Raw genomic sequence first — 18874 nt, forward strand, 5'->3', positions numbered from 1 at the left:
ATTATTGTACAATAAAACGAAGGCTTTCAAATCTTCTAACAGTATAGTCTAAGGTTAAATACATTTAAGAAATCATACCATATTGACACATATGGTTTGGAATAAGTGATTTTACTCTCATCAACATTATTTATATCTTGCTACAAGAATAAATTATACCAATAATGATTTCTATATTTCCTAGCAGAAAAGAAATACTTAATGCTTTGGCCATAGGTGTTTTATGATGTACTGTAAAGGGGAGTGTGTGCACAGGTAAGGAGCAGCCTATGTTTCTATCATTGGTTCCTGGCCTTACTTGTGCTGATCAGAGAAATGTGTGAATAGGAGAGTCAGGAGGAAGATCAAAGCTTAAATTGATTAAATACATACATATTTTTCAAGGCAAATAAAGGAAAGAAGAGGTCATAAAATGATCAAGAGAAGCAAGAGTGATAGCTTGTGAGAGGGGAAGCAAAACAGGAGAGCCACCACAGGCTGCTAGTGGAAGGAAGGAACCAAAAATGATTGGAGAGGAAGGGGGTGCAGCTGCCGTGAGGGATGTGTTTTTTTTTTTTAGTTTTGGGTAGCATTTATTTGTAATAGCCAAAAAAAATTGGAAGCAACCCAGATATATGTCAGCAAGTGAATGGTTAAACAAACTGTGGTACATATACCATGGATTCAGTAATAAAAAAGACCAAACTGTTAATATGTACAACTTGAATCAATCTCCAGGAAATTATGTTGAGTGAAAAAGCCAGTCCCAAAAGGATACATATATATAATTCTATTTATAAAGCATTTTAAAAACAGCTTTATTGAGATATAAGTAATAAATTCACCCATTTAAATTATACAGTCGCATGGTTTTTAGAATATTCATAGAGTTGTACAGCAATATTGAGATATAATTCACATACCATAAAATTTACCCTTTAAAGCAAACAATTCAGTAGTGTTTAGTATATTCACAGGTTGTACAACCATCATCATGATCTAATTCCAGAACAATTTCATTATCCCTTAAAGATAGCTTATATCCATTAGTAGTCACTCCTCATTTCCTCCATCCCTCCCAGCTCCTGGCAACCACTAATCTACTCTGTCTCTGTGGATTTGCCTACTCTAGACATTTCATATGAATGAAATCATACAATATGTTGCTTCTTGTAATTGGTTTATTTTTACTTAGCATAACGTTTTCTAGGTTCATCCACGTTATAGCATGATTCAGTACTTCATTCCTTTTTATGGCTGAATAAAGTTCTACTGTATGGATATACCACATTTGTTAGCCGCTCATTAGCTAGACACTTGGGTTGTATTCATTTTGGGGCTTTATAAATAACGCTACTATGAACATTCATTTACAAGTTTTTATGTAAATATATATTTCAATTCTCTTGTGTATCTACCTAAGAATGGGATTGCTGGGTCATATGGCAACACTGTGTTTAGCTTTTTGAGTATATAAAATTTTGAAATGACAACATTTAGGAACGGAGTTGAGATTAGTGATTGCCAGGTGCTAAGGGTGGAAAGGAAGTACGTATGGATATAAAATGGCAATGGGAAAGATCTTAGTGGTATTGAAACTAACTGTTCAATATCTTGAGTGATTGTTTAGAACTTAATACACACAAACACACAAAGAAGCACCAAGAAAACTAGGAAAATCTGAATAAGACTGGTGAATTGTATCACATCAATGTTAATATTCAGGCTGTTATATTATACTATAGTTTTGCAACATTTGACTATTGGAAGAAACTGAGCAAAGTGTACAATGGATCTATTATTTCTTAAAACCACAAGTGAATCTATAATCATCTCAATTAAAATTAAGAATAACTGGTTCTGATATTTTTCTTTAGCTGCAAAATATATATTGTCTGGGTTAACCAACTCCAAAGCTGGCCACATCTACCAGGTTTCTACTATTTGCCTCATTACTGTGCTAAGGGGAAAAAAAAAATCTTATCTGCATAGACGTAGTCATATTGTTCTCACAAACAAAAGTCATCATGAAAAATCAAATTTAAAAGTACTGACAAACACATTAAATTTATCTTAAATTTAAGATACTAGGCCTTTTTATAAATATTATCAGTAACATTTTTTATAAGTTGTTTAATTCACTTATTATAACAGTAGCCCATTTAGCACTATACAGCTTTTAGCTAAATATCATATTGCCTAAACTAGACAACATAATCACCAATCAAATACTTGAATATTTATCCCTTCTATATCTAGCTTTTCTTAAATATAGCTCTTTTGCACCCGTTTCTCCATTATTGGGCAGGAACATATGATAATTATTTTTGTATGTCCCACAAAGAGATAAAGTTAATTATAAAAAAATAAAATAAAATGCATGCAGTGAAGAGAAAAACTGTCTCATCAAGACAATTGTGTTCCTGTGAGATCAAATAATAGGTATTGGAAAAGAGAAAGATGACTCATGCTGAATGTAATCTGTTGAATCACAATTAAAAAAAAATAACTTTAACACAGGGAAACCATGTAGTAACTGTCACTAATTTTTATTAAATTCAGAAAATGCCAATATGAGCTATAGAATACTTTTAAATATATGTGATATCTAAAATCAAGTCAAAATGAGACTTTTGTAGAGTCTTTTAGCTATCTGCTTTGACATATAGATTAAAAATATAGTTACCAAATGATTTATGTACATGTATAAAACTGCTTTAAAAAAGTACTTTGAAATTCTTGAAAAAAAGTATATTTGCTTTAAACAAGGTTTAAATCCTGTGATCTTTTTTGACAAATTGGTTTAAAAGGTTTTTTATGAATTAGACATAGAAGTAAATCTTAATCTTATTCAAATTCTAAATTGTTAAAAATCCCAAACTTCTTAAGTATTAGTAGTAAATTATACTGTGGGGGAAGAACAACAATGCTACCCATAGTAAAATTTCTACAATTTTCAGGGATTAGTACCCCATTTTTCTGAAAAAAAGGACAAATTAAAAAATCACCACAATGTTATAAGATTTACTGTATCTGTGTAAATTTAACCATTTAAATTTACCTCTCTTCACCCATCTATGCTAAAAAAGGGGAAAATATGAGCATAAATAAAATTAAAATATATATACATTTACCCATATATCTATATCAATATTTATATCTGTTTAAATGAAAGTTGGAGTCAGGCTATTGACAGATGAGATAGTAGAAAAGAACCTTAATGAGGTCCTGGGCAGAAAAGAGGCCCCAAGGAATAAGGCCACTGTTATGAGTTGCGCCCCCTCAAAATTCACATGTTTAAGTTCTAACCCTGGTACTTCAAAATGTGACTGTATTTGATGATAGGGTCTTTAAAAAGGTAATTAAGTTAAAATGAGATCTTTAGGGTGAATACTAATCCAATATGATCCATGTTCTTAGAGAAGAGGAAATCTGGACGCAGTTACAGAAGGAGGACCATGTGAGAGCACAGAGCCACCTACAAGCTAAGGAAAGAGGCCTCAGAAGAAATCAACCTTTTTCACACACACACACACACACACACACACACACACACACACAGTAATTATGTGAGGTGACAGAGGTATTAATTATCCTTATTGTGGAAATCATTTTGTAATATATACATATATTGAATAATCACAGTATATACCTCAAATTTGCACAATGTCATATGTTGATTATATGGCAATAAAGCTAGAAAAACAACATAAGAAAGAAGAAACCAAACCTGCTGAATTCTTGTCGCAGAATTCTAGCCTTGAGAACTGTGAGTAAATAAACTTTTGTTTTTTAAGCCCCCTAGTCTGTGGTACTTTGTTATAGCAGCCCTAGCAAACTAATATATCCCATAAATAGTTACTTATTCGAAGGGATTGTCAGTGTCCCAGAATGTAAGCATTTGGAACATTTTACTTGAAGGTAACCACAGAGGCAGTACAGACATAAACAGCCATTTCATAGTACCTTTAATAATGACAATGGCCTTGGGATTCCAACCATAGTTACCTATAAGACTATCTCCTGCAACAAATATCCTGAGGTACTTGGACTCAAGTAAAAAATCCTACAATCACTCTCTAGTTCATCACAGGGAATAAAAGTCAAAGCATTTCCTATAAATGTGGTTTCTTTATTTTTCATCTGTTGATATTACTCAGATGTTTTATCAAGTTTTAAATAAGAATAATGGATATTTGCTATTTGGTGCCATATTGAAAATGGAAACTCATCTTTTCCATTAAAAACGTTTAATACATGTAATTATTATTATTACATTAATTTTGAGCATGGCAGTTTATAACCAATGTTCTAAAACCCTAGCACTTGGCAGTCAACTCAAAAGCACTTAACTATGCACCATCTTCAAAGGGACTTCTCTAGCAAAAGTCAGATTTGGGTCTAAATTAGTGTTCCTCAGGGATAAGAGAATTTAATATTGAGAGAAAAGCAAAACTGAGTTGAGGAAATATTTTGAAGCCCTTATCAGAATTTTTTTCTCCCTACTTTTACAGAGGATACAATTTCCCATAGTGTTTTATTTTCAGATAATCCATATACCTCAGCTAAAAGATTCTTGTTTTTCACCAACAAACCAGCAAGGTCAGGATGGACTGGGTCAGCTGTCTTTTTATTGTACATGATTGGGTTCCTGGTGGAAACCACTTCAAGAAGTGAATCAAAACAAGCCTACAAAGAGAAATTGCAAATTAACTGAACATATACTCTACAGAGCAAAACCCACAATGTTCTAGCCCACACAAACTCAAATAAGTAGCTCTAAATAGAATGCAACTTTTAAAATATTCATTTTGAGGTGCTATCCTAACAAATGCAACAGGTCTCAGGAAAATAGCAAGTAATATGTTGACCTAAAAGGCTACTTTACATTTTTCTAATAATTCTTACCTGATAACTTATTTATAACACCAGCCATAAGTAAATGCAGAAATCTAAGTAGACAATTTCTGAGAGTATAGAAATCAAGAAGATACAAATAAAATGTTTGGGGAAATTTTAATTCACATCTAATAAAAGCTTTATAAAAACTCGAACTATTGGAAGGCCACTGATGAAAGATTTACCACTATTGTTTTATTTTTGATTACAAAGTAATGTCTATGTATTATTATCAAAAAAAGTTGATTTTTAAAAAACTTGATTTCAGTAAATCAACACCAATTTTGTTTCTTCCACACCTATATTGAGGGTAAAAATTAAAGGAGTATTTACCTGTATTACAATATTTCCCTCTATTGTCAAGAAGGTGTGCAATGTTCTAAATTGTAATTAGTATAACTTTTGGTAAGAACAAAGTTTATATGATTCAAATGAAACCAAGAAAAATGTATTAACTTAAATCTCTAAAAAGCGTATGAATGTATCACATGGTGCTTTTTTCTAAAGTTATCAGGTTTTAGAATGTTATGCCTACCAAGATACTAGGAACAAAGACTTGCACAAGAGCATACAAAATAACTGTTTAAATACTTAAAGAAATAAAAAGAACTTTGAAAATATGAGTAAATCGCAAGAGACCACAAAGAATAAATATATTGGAAAAACAATCAAATAAGACTTTTGGAAATGAAAAGTGTAATAACTTTAATTTGAAAATTGAACGGACCCATTAAAAGCAGATTAGACCTACCTGAAGAATGAGTGGATTTAAAGATAAGTATGAAGGAATTATCAAGAGGACAACTGTAGAAAAAAATACATGGTAAATGTTCAAGAGAGTTTAAGGACACAGAGAATAAAATAAAAAGTCTATCACATGTCTAATTGGAGTCCAAGAAAGCCATAATTTAAAAAATGGAGTGGAGGCAAAATTGAAGAAATAATGTCTGAGAATTTTACAGAATTGTTAAAAGATACCAATCTAAGTGGTCTAGCAAATCCCAAAAAGAATAAAAAGAATTCTTTATCTACACACTCATGATGAAACTGCAGAACATTAAAAAAAAATATCTATGAAGCAGACAATACAAAGGACAGATAATTACATAGAAGTAGCATGGACTGGTGAGTGATTTCTCAATAGTAACAAAGAAGCTAGAAAACAGCAGAATGATATCTGTAATGTAACAAAAAAAATAGATCATATATCATTGATTCTAAGAGGCACAAATTTTCACATCTCTGAAATTGGAATGCATCTCAAAGTTGATGTATATTGTGGATAGTTTAACACAGTTTTAAATTTCATAATGGTGCATAAAATAGTATTGTTTCTTCAAATCAGGAAATATGGTAACTGTCAAACAGAATTTTGTACTGAAAGACATGTTTTAAGATTAAGAGTAGAATAAAGACATTTTAGACAAACAAAAATTGAATTTACTACCATTAGGCCCTCATTTAAGAAAATTCTAAAAGATAAATTTCTCATAGAAAATGAACTTAAAAAGTTTGAAATACAAGAATAGGCAACAAAAATTAATCGCAAATGTGGGTATATTAACTAAGCACTAATTTTAAGAATCTGATTTATAAAGTTGAAAATAAAGAATAGAGCCAAAATAAAGAACAGGACCAAAAAAAAAAAATACATATACACTGAAGGGAGAAAAACACCTTACAGCACTTTAAAATCTTCAGATTTCTCATAACAAAGAGTTCAGTTAGCTTAGTTAAAAATAATGTTAAAATCACTAATATAACCACTAAAGCAATAGCCATATAGCATATAACTTCTAAACCAGCAGAAAAAGAAAACAATGGAATGAGAAAAAAGAAAACAAGTACAACACAACGAACCAAAAACATAATCAGTTCTTGGCATGAGAGAAGGAGGGAAAAGGAAGCAAGAAAAAATAGGACAAACAGAATACATATAATGTGATAGTAGAAATATAGTCAAATAATCGGTAATGTCAAGAAATATAAATGGACTAACTTTTCTAGTTAAAAGCAAGAATTATTATTATTTGAAAAAGAAAAAACTAAACATATGATATGATACATTCATAGAACAGTACAAAATAATGGAAATTATTAACAACTGTATATATATCAATACAAATCTAAGTAAAAGCAGTGAATCATAAAAGAAGAAAAACAGTATAATTCCATTCATAAAACTTTTAAAACAAAATTCATATTGATTAGGGATACATACATGGGTGATATAACCAGGAAGAGAAGGAAGAGACTGACACAATTCAAAATACCTACTATTTTGAAGTTTAGTGGAAAAGGATTTAGTCAGGAAAGGGGACACAGGAAACTTGTAAGGTACTGGCAGTGTTCCATGAAACTAAGTGGTAGGTTCATAGGTATTTATTAACTAACCTGTGTGTATACATTTGATAGTTCTTTTCTATTTAGGACATTTTAAAAGATCATATGTAAAACAAAAGTATATATTTTTAAAAGATGCATTCAAACAGATTGAGATGAGATACAACGGAAGTGATGGGGAAAAAATAGACGGGCCTTGCGCAAAAAGATGATCACGTACTATGAACTAAGTATGATTAACTTGAGTATGCATGAGATCTAAAACAAAAAAGTAAACTGATTAAAGTGTGATAAATGTCTTATTTAGTATATTACAATATTGCCAAGATTATAAACATCAATAATAAAAAGAAAAAATAATTATTATATCTAATTAGGCTTGTAATTTATAACAATAAGAAAAATTCAACCTAAATTTATTTTTCTAGATAAGTTCTTTTAAATACAGCTTGAAAATTTTTCTGGTTTTATAGTTTAGAATATATGGATAAAGACTCATGCTGTATAAGCTTGTATATATAAGAAGGTTATATATATAAGAAAAAATTAAAATGTATAAAACTGTAAAGCTAAAATGATAAAAATGTATAAAAACTGTGACATATTAATATAACTTGTAATGAAATTCTATGCAGCAGTTAACATGCACAGACTAAATTTTCGTGAATCAAAAAGAACTCTCACTGATATCGCAGAAATATAAAGGATCATATAAGAATGCTATGAAAGTCTACAGCCATGCTACCCTGACCAAGCCCGATCTTGTCTAATCTCGGAAGCTAAGCAGGGTTGGGTTTGGTTAGTACTTTGATGGGAGACCACCTAGGAAGACCAGGTACTATAGGTGTAAAAAATATAAAAATAAAGGATTGTAAACTGACAAGGTCCTTGAAATCTGTGAGGTCAACCAAGGGTTGCCTCATGTAAAAAATAAAAATAATTTTTTTTAAAAAAGAATACTATGAAAAAGTATATAACACCAAATTTAATAAACAAATTTAATAGAAGAAATGGACCAGTACTTAGAAAAATACAACCTTCCTAGACTGAATGAAGAAGAACTGGAAAATTTAAATTGACCGATCGGCAGTATGGAAATTGAAACAATCATCGAAAGCATACGAAAAAGTAAAAGTCCAGGACCAGATGGCTTCGCCAGTGAATTCTAACAAACATTCAAAGATTTAATACCTACTCTCAAACTCTTCCAAAAATTCGAAGAGGAGGCAATACTTCCCAACTCATTTTATGAGGCCAATATTACTCTGATACTAAAACCTGGTAAAGATAACACAAAAAAAGAAAACTACAGACCAATATCTCTCATGAACACAGATACAAAAATCCTAAATAAGACTAGAGAACCGAATACAGCAACATATTAAAAAGATTATACACCATGATCAAGTGGGCTTCATCCCAGAGGCACAGGGATGGTTCAATAAACGCAAATCGATGAATGTGATACACCATATAAACAAATTAAAAAATAAGAATCATATGATATCAATAGATGCAGAAAAAGCCTTTGACAAGATACAGCATCCATTTATGATCAAAACACTTAACAAAATCAGCATAGAAGGAAAGTACCTTAACATAATAAAGGCCATATATGACAAACCTTCCGCCAATATTATACTTAATGGTGAAAAACTAAAAATCTTCCCTCTAAGATCAGAAATAAGGCAACGCTGTCCACTATTGCCACTATTATTCAATATAACATTGGAGGTCTTTCAGACAAGAGAAAGATATAAAAGGCTTCCAAATAGGAAATGAAAAGTCAAACTGTCACTATTTGCAGATGACATGATTCTCTGTATAGAAAACCCTAAAGACTCCATTAGAACACTACTAGAAACAAAAAGCAAATAGAGTCTCTGGATACAAAATCAATGTTCAAAAATCCATAGCGTTCCTATACTCTAATAATGAAGCATCAGAAAAAGAAGTGGAAAAAATAATTCCTTTTGCAATTGCAACAGAAAGAATAAAATACATAGGAATAAATTTAATGAAATATGTGAAGGACCTATATAATGAAAACTACAAGACCCTATTAAAGAAATCGAAGAAGATACAAAGAAATGGAAAGAGATTCTGTGTTCTTGGATTGGAAGAAACAACATAGTTAAAATAACCATATTACCTAAAGCATTCTACAGATTTAATGCAATCCCCATCAAAATCTCATCAGCATTTAAAAAAAAAAAGATACAAAAGAAAAATATCAGATTTGTATGGAAACACAAAAAACTCTGAATTGCCAAAGCCATCCGGAGAAAAAAGAATGAAGCTGGAGGAATCACTCTGCCTGACTTCAAATTATACTACAAAGCGACAGGAATCAAAACGGCATGGTATTGGCCGTTTTGATTCCTGTCGCTTTGTAGTATAATTTGTCTTGAATAGTCTTGATTCAGTGGAACAGAATCAAGAGTCCAGAAGTAAACCCATATTTATATGGGCAAATAATTTTCGACAAAAAAGCCAAAAACATATAGTGGAGAAAGGAAAGCCTCTTCAATATATGGTGCTGGGAAAACTGGAAAGCCACCTGCAAAAGAATGAAACTAGACTGTTGTCTATCACTACACACCAAAATAACTCAAAATAGATTAAAGACCTAAATATAAGATCTGAAACAATAAAATGCATAGAAGAAAACATAGGAACTAAACTCAAGGACCTTGGACTTAAAGAGAATTTTATGAATTTGACCTCAAAAGCAGGGGAAGTCAAAGCTAAAATAAATGAATGGGACTACATCAAACTAAAAAGTGCACAGCAAAAGAAACTGTCAACAAGGTAAAGAGAGAAACATCCAAATGGAAAAATATATTTGCAAGCAACGCTTCCAATAAGGGCCAAAATATACAAAGAACTTATACAACTCAATAACAACAAAAAAAACCCCCAAATGATCCAATCAAAAAATGGGCAGAGGACCTGAACAGACACTCTCCCTAGAGGACATACAAATGGCCAACAAATATATAAAAAGATGCTCAATTATCGCTAGCTATTAGGAAAATGCAAATCAAAACCACGATAAGATACCATTTCACACCTGTTAGAATAGCTGTAATCAACAAGACAAGTGATAACAAATGTTGGAAAGGATGCAGAGAAAAAGGAACCTTCATACACTGCAAATTGGTACATCCACTATTGAAAGCAGTATGAAGGTTCCTCAAAAAAACTAAGAATTGATCTACCATATGATCCAGCAATCCCTCTACTGGGTATTTACCCCAAAGACTTGAAAACCCATATCTGAGAAAATATTTGCACAGCAATGTTCATAGCAGCATTATTCACAGTGGCTAGGACATGGAAGCAACCGAAGTGTCCTATGATAGATGATTGGCTAAAGAAACTGTGGTACATGTATACAATGGAATATTACTCAGCCATAAGAAGAGATGAAATACTGCCTCAAGATAATCATGCTAAGAGAAATAAGCCAGACAGAAAAAGTTGAAAATCACATAATAGCACTTATACGAGGGATACAAACCTAAAAGCAACAAGTGAGCAAGACAAACAGAGACTTGTGGACATAGACTATAGACTAGTGGTTACTAGTGGAGTTGGGGAGGAGGAGGAGGGAGATAGACAGGGTAAAGGGGGTCAAATAGGGGGGGAGGGTGAAGTGGGTAAAGGGGATCGAATATACGGTAGCTGAAGGAAACTGGACTTTGGGTGGTAAACACAATAGAACATACAGATGTCAAATTATAATGTACCCCCGAAAATTATATAATTGTATTAACCAATGTTACTTCAATAAACTTATAAAAAAAAGAACTCTCAAAAACATAAGATCAAATGCAAATAGCAAAGTAGAAAGTTATGTCTAATAGAATACCATTTATGTAATTTTTTAAATATTCAAAACATTAGAAGCATTCAAATATATGCAAGTATTAAATACATGGACAGTTGAGAATAGTTATCTCTTAAAAAGAAAAAAAAAAGTGGTCCAGGATGGTCAAATAGTACTTTCATATAGGCTTGTAATAGCAGTTGCCTTAACAGCTCCATTTCTCACCACCCCAGATGCTGGGTACACTCACCTCCCCTACAACCCAGTAACCAAGAAGACTAATGCTCAGCAATAGAGGCTCCAAGGCCGGGCCCAGTGCTAGGAGCGCCAAAGATTCTTACTGGTTGATGTTCTATCCTACTTGCTAAATTTATTTATATCATCCATCCCAAGAATGAAGAATGGTTCAAAGGTTACAAAATGGTCTTCAGCTGTTATCAGTGATATTTTCATTCTTAAAAGAATGAGTAAAGCAAATATGGGGGGAAAATGCCAAATTTAAATCTATGGGTAGGTACATGGGTGTTATATTGCTCTGTACTTTTCCGTGTTTGAAATTAAATACAAAAATAAAAATTTAGAAACAATCCAATTGACTTTTAAAATCACAAAATACAAGGACACTATCAGATGACAAGAGGAATTTTATGGTGCTGTATTACAGTTTTAATTCAATTTGGATTTTAACATATATTAGTCTCAAAGAAAACATGTTACTTTTAAATTTATTTGTTGCAAACTCAAGTTTTTTTTGTCTTATAAATGATTTAAAATAAAGTTTATAGTTAAATGAGGACATGTTGAAAATAAGATTATAATTATTAATATAAAATTCATAATTTTATACTGTACCAATATTAAAATATATTTTTATCGTTTTCTTACTATATAATATGAAAAATGGCAAAATAATTTTTTAAATCCCTAGAAGGATTTCTAAGCATTTATGTACTTAAAAGGAATTCAACTAAAAGACTGAACACTGGCTTTTGCATTATCATTTCCCCCATCTTTATTAAGGTATAATTGAAAATGAAAATTATATATATATAGTATGCAGTGATGTTTTGATATATGTATACATGCTGAAATAATCCCTACAATCAAGCTAATGAACATATCCATCACCTCACATAGCTACCATTTTCTTTTATTCCTTTCTTAATTGTGGTGACAACACTTGAGATCTACCCTCTTAGCAAATTTCAAGTATACAATATTGTTAACTACAGTCACATTGCTGTACAATAAATCTCCAGAACTTATTTATCTTGCATAACTAAAACTTTGTACCCCTTGACCAACTTCTGCCCATTTCTCTCTCCCCTCTGGAAACTACCATTTTATTCTCTGCTCCTGTGAGTTTGACTGTTTTAGATCTTACATATAAGTGAGATCATGCGCTATTTGTCTTTCTTTGTCAGGCTTGTTTCACTTAGCATAATGTTCTCCAGGTTCATCCATATCAATGGCAGGATTTCCTTCTTTTTAAAGGCTGAATAATATTCCATTATGTATATATGCACCACATTTTCTTTATTCATTCATCCCATTGACTTACTTCCTTTTAATGTAATACATTTCCTTTCCTAGCAAAGAAACTAGGTTTGTTGTTCTCATTTAAAGCCAATAGGAGGAGGAAATAAACCACTCCCCTAGATTCCCATTCTCACTGAGTCTACAAGCTAAAGATTAGGTGGATCTTTCCATCAGTCTTAAAAACATGAATGGAAGAGACATCATCTGATCCAAGAGGATATTTAATTTCCAGAAAGATTCTCATTAGGGTCTAGTCCTCATAAAACAAAGCTGTAAACCAAGAGATAACATGGTACACTAGAAGGATGATGGGAGTCAAACTAGTTCTGCCCTTATATCACTGTGGCATCTCTCGTGTTCAGTTGCCCAATCTGCAAAATAATGGTGTTGGATCAGATTAACTCAGAGGCCCTTAATAGTCTATTTTTATATTGTTTTGGTGTTGTGGGCCTCAGTGAAATGTTAGAACCACCAAAAAGGCAAAAATAGGTAAAATCCACTTTGAGGTTCAATTAGAGTTAGATCTTTCACTGCTCCTTGTTCTAGTCAAGCCAAGAATTAAAAGATATGAGAGATCATTTGATCTCATGACTTGCATTATTCATTAGCCACGGGTATTGGCATAGGCAAGTGGACAAAGAGAACTGGACTTTCTTTTCTCAATTGCTCAGATTATTTCACCTATACCTTCTGAGAATTGGGAAAAAATAGCCACAGTACAACTCACCACTGCACTATTTTTCAGAGATGTGTGAGCTGATAGATGCCTGACTTCTGTTGGCTTCGCCTCATAGGGCCCTTTGCTTTGGCCAGTAGTGAGCTTTTCTGGACCTGAGTGGTTTAAAAATTGAAGAGAACCTGACATGCTTGACGTAAAAAGCAGCATGAAACAGATCTAGTAATTGTGAACCAAGGTGCTTCCAGGGGCAGTTTGTATATTGTGGTCAGGAAGAGATACTAAGAACTGCTCAGTGTCAATGGCAATGTCTTAAAGAAAGTTTTACTTCAGATCCTTAAAATTTAGCTAGATCTCAAAAGGAACTGCCCACTGAAACTTGGAGACGAGGCAGATCTAGTTTCTGAAGATAGTATCAAAACAGTTTAAATTGTAACTGATCGAAACAGCTTGCTAATGTGTACTCATATCATACTAAATGCTGCTTGTGAATCATATCTTTAGACACCTAACTTGCAAATTTCCTTTATTTTCAATTTCTCAATCTATTTGATACTCTAACTATATCCCTCGATTCAGCCAAAATATAAAAATCTAACATGTTTATAATGTAGCATGTGATAGCTCATAGTGTTCTTTCTGCCCCTGGAGGAACATAAATGTAACCTGACATTACAATTTTTATGAATTCAATTTCCCAAGAACTTCAGTACTGCCTTGAATCCATTTCTCCTACCCAGTTCAATTTCATATATTTCTTTTCTAAAGTGAAAATAGAGAAAAGTCATCTTTCAAATGAATGTCCATATATTTTATTAAGGAATAAGATGGAGATTTCTTTATTAAGATCATGGAATGTATTCTGGTAAAAAATAAAAGGGGGAGCATTTAGAAACTGTGTACCAGGGAAGCTACATGTAAGTAGGGTATTTCCTTTTGTGGGTGGTATCTTCCAGAAAACTGAACAGTCCCTGAGAGGAATTTTCATAAGAGAAAAAAAAAATGAGGATGATATGATTTGAAGAACATGGAATAGAAAGCATGAAGTCTTTGTTTTCTTCACTAACATTGAAATCCATTTTTAAATTTCTCTATTCATTCTAGATTTGTTGATATTGAAAGCAATTATTAAAGTGCCAATATCTCTAGTGAGACTTTAGTTTCTTCCTCAGCTTCATTATTTGATACCTAAAATCATTACTATATCAATACTTTTTCTAAAAACCAAAGAACTTAAGTTTTGGTGAATGAAAATGGAGAATAAACTGCTCCTCAGTCCTGGAACAAGAATGATACTAGAGATAAATACCTTCTTCAGAATCCTATCCCTTACTTTTATTTTTATTTCCTTACCATTTCATGAATCTTATGCTCTATTAGAAACAACATAATGAGTCTTACTCATATTGCCTCCAAGAAACAAGAAGCTGTGTGGGCCCAAGCGTCTCCCCAGAAGCATGAATATTCAAATCCTCCAGTATCAGTTCAAGTTATCACCTTCTTCCTTGATTCCTGCAAGGACTTTCTCTCTCCTTCTAACTCTTATAGTATGTGATCTATACTTTTCTTTTGATTATTATATCATTCATTATATAAAAATCTTTTCTCTCTACTATGTTAAATATACCTAAAAGCAGGGTCTAATTTGATTTATCTCTATCATCCCATACTAGGTGCAAAAAATACAGATTAAGTAACTAAAGAACACAATGGGAAAAAATAAACTCTTAATACAAAGTTAACTTATATAGATGATACTACTATTCTCCAAACTAACCTTAAAAAATATACTAAAAATGTATTAGGAGTCTCAAGTAAAAATAAACAAAATACAGCAATGACATAATTATTCTGTGATTTTAGGTTTGAACATGACTATTTTTAAATACAGATTTATCAATACTCAAATTAGAAAGATATGCTATGCTTCATTTAGTAGAAAGTAAGAACCATAAATGGTTACCATATCAGGCACAAGAGAAAATTCCAAATCCAACCTCAATTCCTGGAAAAAATCTGTATTGTCCAATGTGAGTGGCTTCCCTGCACAATCTGTCAATAGAATGTTTGCACATCAAAGAAGCTGTTGCTAGGTGAATGCATCACAGAGGTCCAAGGAAGGTACAAAAGGACCTCCTAAAGTGATACAGTAAGACCTGTGGGTCTTTATTTCTCTAATTAATGAAGTGAAAACACAAAGTGGTTTCATGAAGCATTAGTGAACTTAAGAACTCTTAAGAAAGTGATACCACTGAAAGTAAATATTCTAGCAAAATGAAACTCATATTTTGGATTTTTTTTGAGAATTTCTTAGTATAGGTCAAATTTTTATACTCCAATACCTTCATCAAAGGAGATGTACTTTGAGAAAAGTGATGATTCCATCTACTATTCCTAAAGCAAAGATGATTTGTCTGAAAAGCTAGTATCCTATTCTAGGAAAATACTTTTATGCCAGAGAAAGTATGTCTTTATTATGTATTGTTGATACCAGAATCGCTAGCATTACACTTCAAATATCATCTAATCTAGTAGTTGTCAACTCTATCTGCACATTAGAATCTCAAAGAAAACTCCAAAAAATACTGAGACCCCGACCTTATCCCAAATTCTGACTTAATTGATTTATGGTGGAGCCTAGGCTACACAGGTAAATCTAATGTGACTTTAGGGTTCAGAACAACTGTCCCACTATCTTCATTTATATAATAAAAATGAGGCAGGGAGAAATGAAGTGATATTTGTAGGAACACGAGTAATAGTTAATAACTAAACTAGGAAAATAAATATTTTTTCCTCTAAAACTAGATTTTAAAAATTACATCCTTGAGCAGCAGGAATATAAGTATCAACAAGAAAGGAAATTTCTTATAAAGCTTACATTCTGGTGAAAAAAGAATATAGTAAACAAACATATAAATAAAATCATGTTAGTGATAAATGCTGTGAATAAAATATGCGAATGTGTGAGTTAATGAGGGGGCAACTTTTGATCGTGTAATCAAATTGGGACTGTTTTGGATATATTCACATAAATTAATTGTATTATACCTTTTATTGAATAACCCACCTTTATCATTTAACAGTCTTTGAAAGGTATCTTACAGTATAGCTACAGATGTTCCTTGAACAGCACCTATCCTGATTTTTTTTTTACTATTGAAATCAGTGCTGTAAGAAACACTTTTATACATATATCTTTGTGTATATGTGTAAATATTACCCTAGGATAAATTCTAGAAGTGGAATCACAAGTTCAAAGAAAGCACACATTTAAGGTTTTTATAGATATTATCAAATTACACCCTCGAAAAGCTTGAAAAATGGAGCATCTGCAAAGAGGACACATTTTTTCAAGAAACTGCCATTAAGAGCATTTAAATAAAGCTATTTTGTCTTTCTATTCACTGTGAAATGATCGATTTTCAGTCTATCTTATTTGACAAATCTGCAACATATTATAGAATTAATTACCTCTTTTCCTGTGCTAGTTTCTTCATCTGTCTTCTCAGGCTGCATGCTCTCATGGTTTTTCTGAGAGCATTGGACTACCCTTTTTAATCTTCCCTCCTGGTTTTTCCTCATCTCCTTGAATTCTAAACATCGAAGTGTCCTAGGGATCAGTCTTTGGTCTTCTTTCTACCTACACCCATTCCCTTCATGGGCTCTCATCTAATCTCATGGATTTAAATATCAACTCTCATTTCTACTAATACCGCTTAGACGTTTGCATATCTAAGAAGCATCTAAAAACTTTAGAAACTGAATTAAAATTAAAAACCTGTTCCTTCCATAGTGTTATGTAATCATAGCTCCATCTTTCCAGCTGCTCAAACCAAATTCTTGCTTTCTTTCTCTTACACCCTAACTTTCTTCATTCAGGTTTCTGCTTAAGTCAGATTCCCCAGAGGAGCAAGCTCCTCTTACCATATTTCTAAAACAGCACTCTCCTAGCTCCCACCACCATTCCCTACCCTCTTAGTTTGCCTATTTTTTATAAACAGCATGCCTTAATATCCAAAATTAGAGTACATATTTCTTTAATTGACCACTCTCTCTTCCACCAGAATATTAGCTGAGGGCAGAAACTTTGTTGGTTCACTATGGTATCTCTTAGTGTCTTCTACTGTTGGCACAGAAGCCACTCAAAAACTATTTACTCAATGAATGAATGAATTGGTTAGGTCACACAAAAGTATTATAGTTGAAAATCATGCTGTTGGGGTGGTAAAGGCAATACATTTAGAGATGAAACATCCAGTTTGGGGCCTAATTCAGGCACAGCTTATGCAGCTTTGGGCAAGTTATCCTTCAAAGACTATTCCTTTATTTGTAAATTGGGACTTATGACATCTTCCTCAGCAAAAGGCTGAAGTGATCACTATCTGCTTGGTATAAGCCACAAAAATTTCACTCCCTGTAATTTACCAGGAAAATTTGCTTCAATTTTCCCTTTAATTTCACTTGTTCATGTATAACCTTATGTGAGGGCATGTGTTCATAGATCCTTATATTGTTTATATGTTTACTTCTAATGTGTCACTTATAATACTTAAGAATGGTAAAGTAAAAGCAATTAAAAGAAAAAAATTCACCAGAGTCTCTATTATGGTGATGGTTGCACAACTCTGTAAATATACTAAAAATCACACTTAAACTGGGTGAATTTTATAGGGCATAAATTGTATTTCAATAAAACTATAAAACAAGAGTCTCATATATTAGCTACTGTAAAATATCCTCAGAATTAAGGAATAAGGCAAATGCCACCTAACAAATGCCCAATAATTAAAAAATTGAGCAAATTCAAAAGATAAGCTCTGCCATTACTTGAAACATGCCACCCTACAGATATTTGGTCAACTCCAAAGCGACCTGAACAAAATTACTACCTCCAAAAGGTAACTTCACTCCCAGGTTCATTTCAGAATTATTCACAATAGCCAAGAAATGGAAACAACATAAATGCCCAGCAATGGATAACTGGATAAAGAAAATGTGATTATATCTGTGTGTGTGTGTGTGTGTGTGTATACACATATATATACACATATATATACACATACACACACACACACACACACATATATATATATATAAAACAACATGGGTGAACATTAAGAGCATTATACTAGATGACGTAAGTCAGAGGAAGACAAATACTGTAAGCTATTACTTGTACGTGTAGTTTAAAAAAGCTGAACTTATAGAGTAGAATGATAGTTGCCAGGGGCAAGGGTGGTGGGAGAAATGGGGCAATGTTAGGTCAAATGCTACAAACGTCCAGCTATAAGATGAATACATTCTGGGGCACTAATGTACAGCATGGTGCCCATAATTAACCATATTATATTATATATCTGAATAAGAACGTAAATCTTAAATATTAACACACACACGTTTGTGAGATGGAAATGTTAACTGCTTTATTGTGGTAATTATTTCATAAGTGTGCATCAAATCATCACACTGTACACTTTAAACAACATTTTTATCAATAATACCTCAAAAAATCTGGGGGAAAAATTGTGACCTCAACAACTTAGCTTCTGAAGTATATTGGAATAACTGTAACCGCACTCACAGGACTCAGGAAACTTATAGCT

General features: G+C 32.4%; 1 protein-coding gene and 1 pseudogene across 1 annotated transcript in view; one reads left to right on the forward strand and one right to left on the reverse strand.

Annotated features, from left to right (window-relative positions):
- The window catches only part of LOC120612801 (coiled-coil domain-containing protein 170-like), a 35479-nt gene that overhangs the window by 15624 nt on the left and 981 nt on the right, over window positions 1–18874 (reverse strand). The window contains exon 3 of the mRNA XM_039875375.1: window positions 4540–4668. Within this exon, the coding sequence (XP_039731309.1) occupies window positions 4540–4668 (129 nt within the window). The remainder of the gene's footprint in view (window positions 1–4539; window positions 4669–18874) is intronic.
- Window positions 7950–8068, forward strand: LOC120612841 (uncharacterized; annotated as a pseudogene).

The sequence above is a fragment of the Pteropus medius genome, unplaced genomic scaffold (assembly GCF_902729225.1).
Source record: "Pteropus medius unplaced genomic scaffold, Ma_sr-lr_union100, whole genome shotgun sequence".
Classification (NCBI taxonomy): Eukaryota; Metazoa; Chordata; class Mammalia; order Chiroptera; family Pteropodidae; genus Pteropus; species Pteropus medius.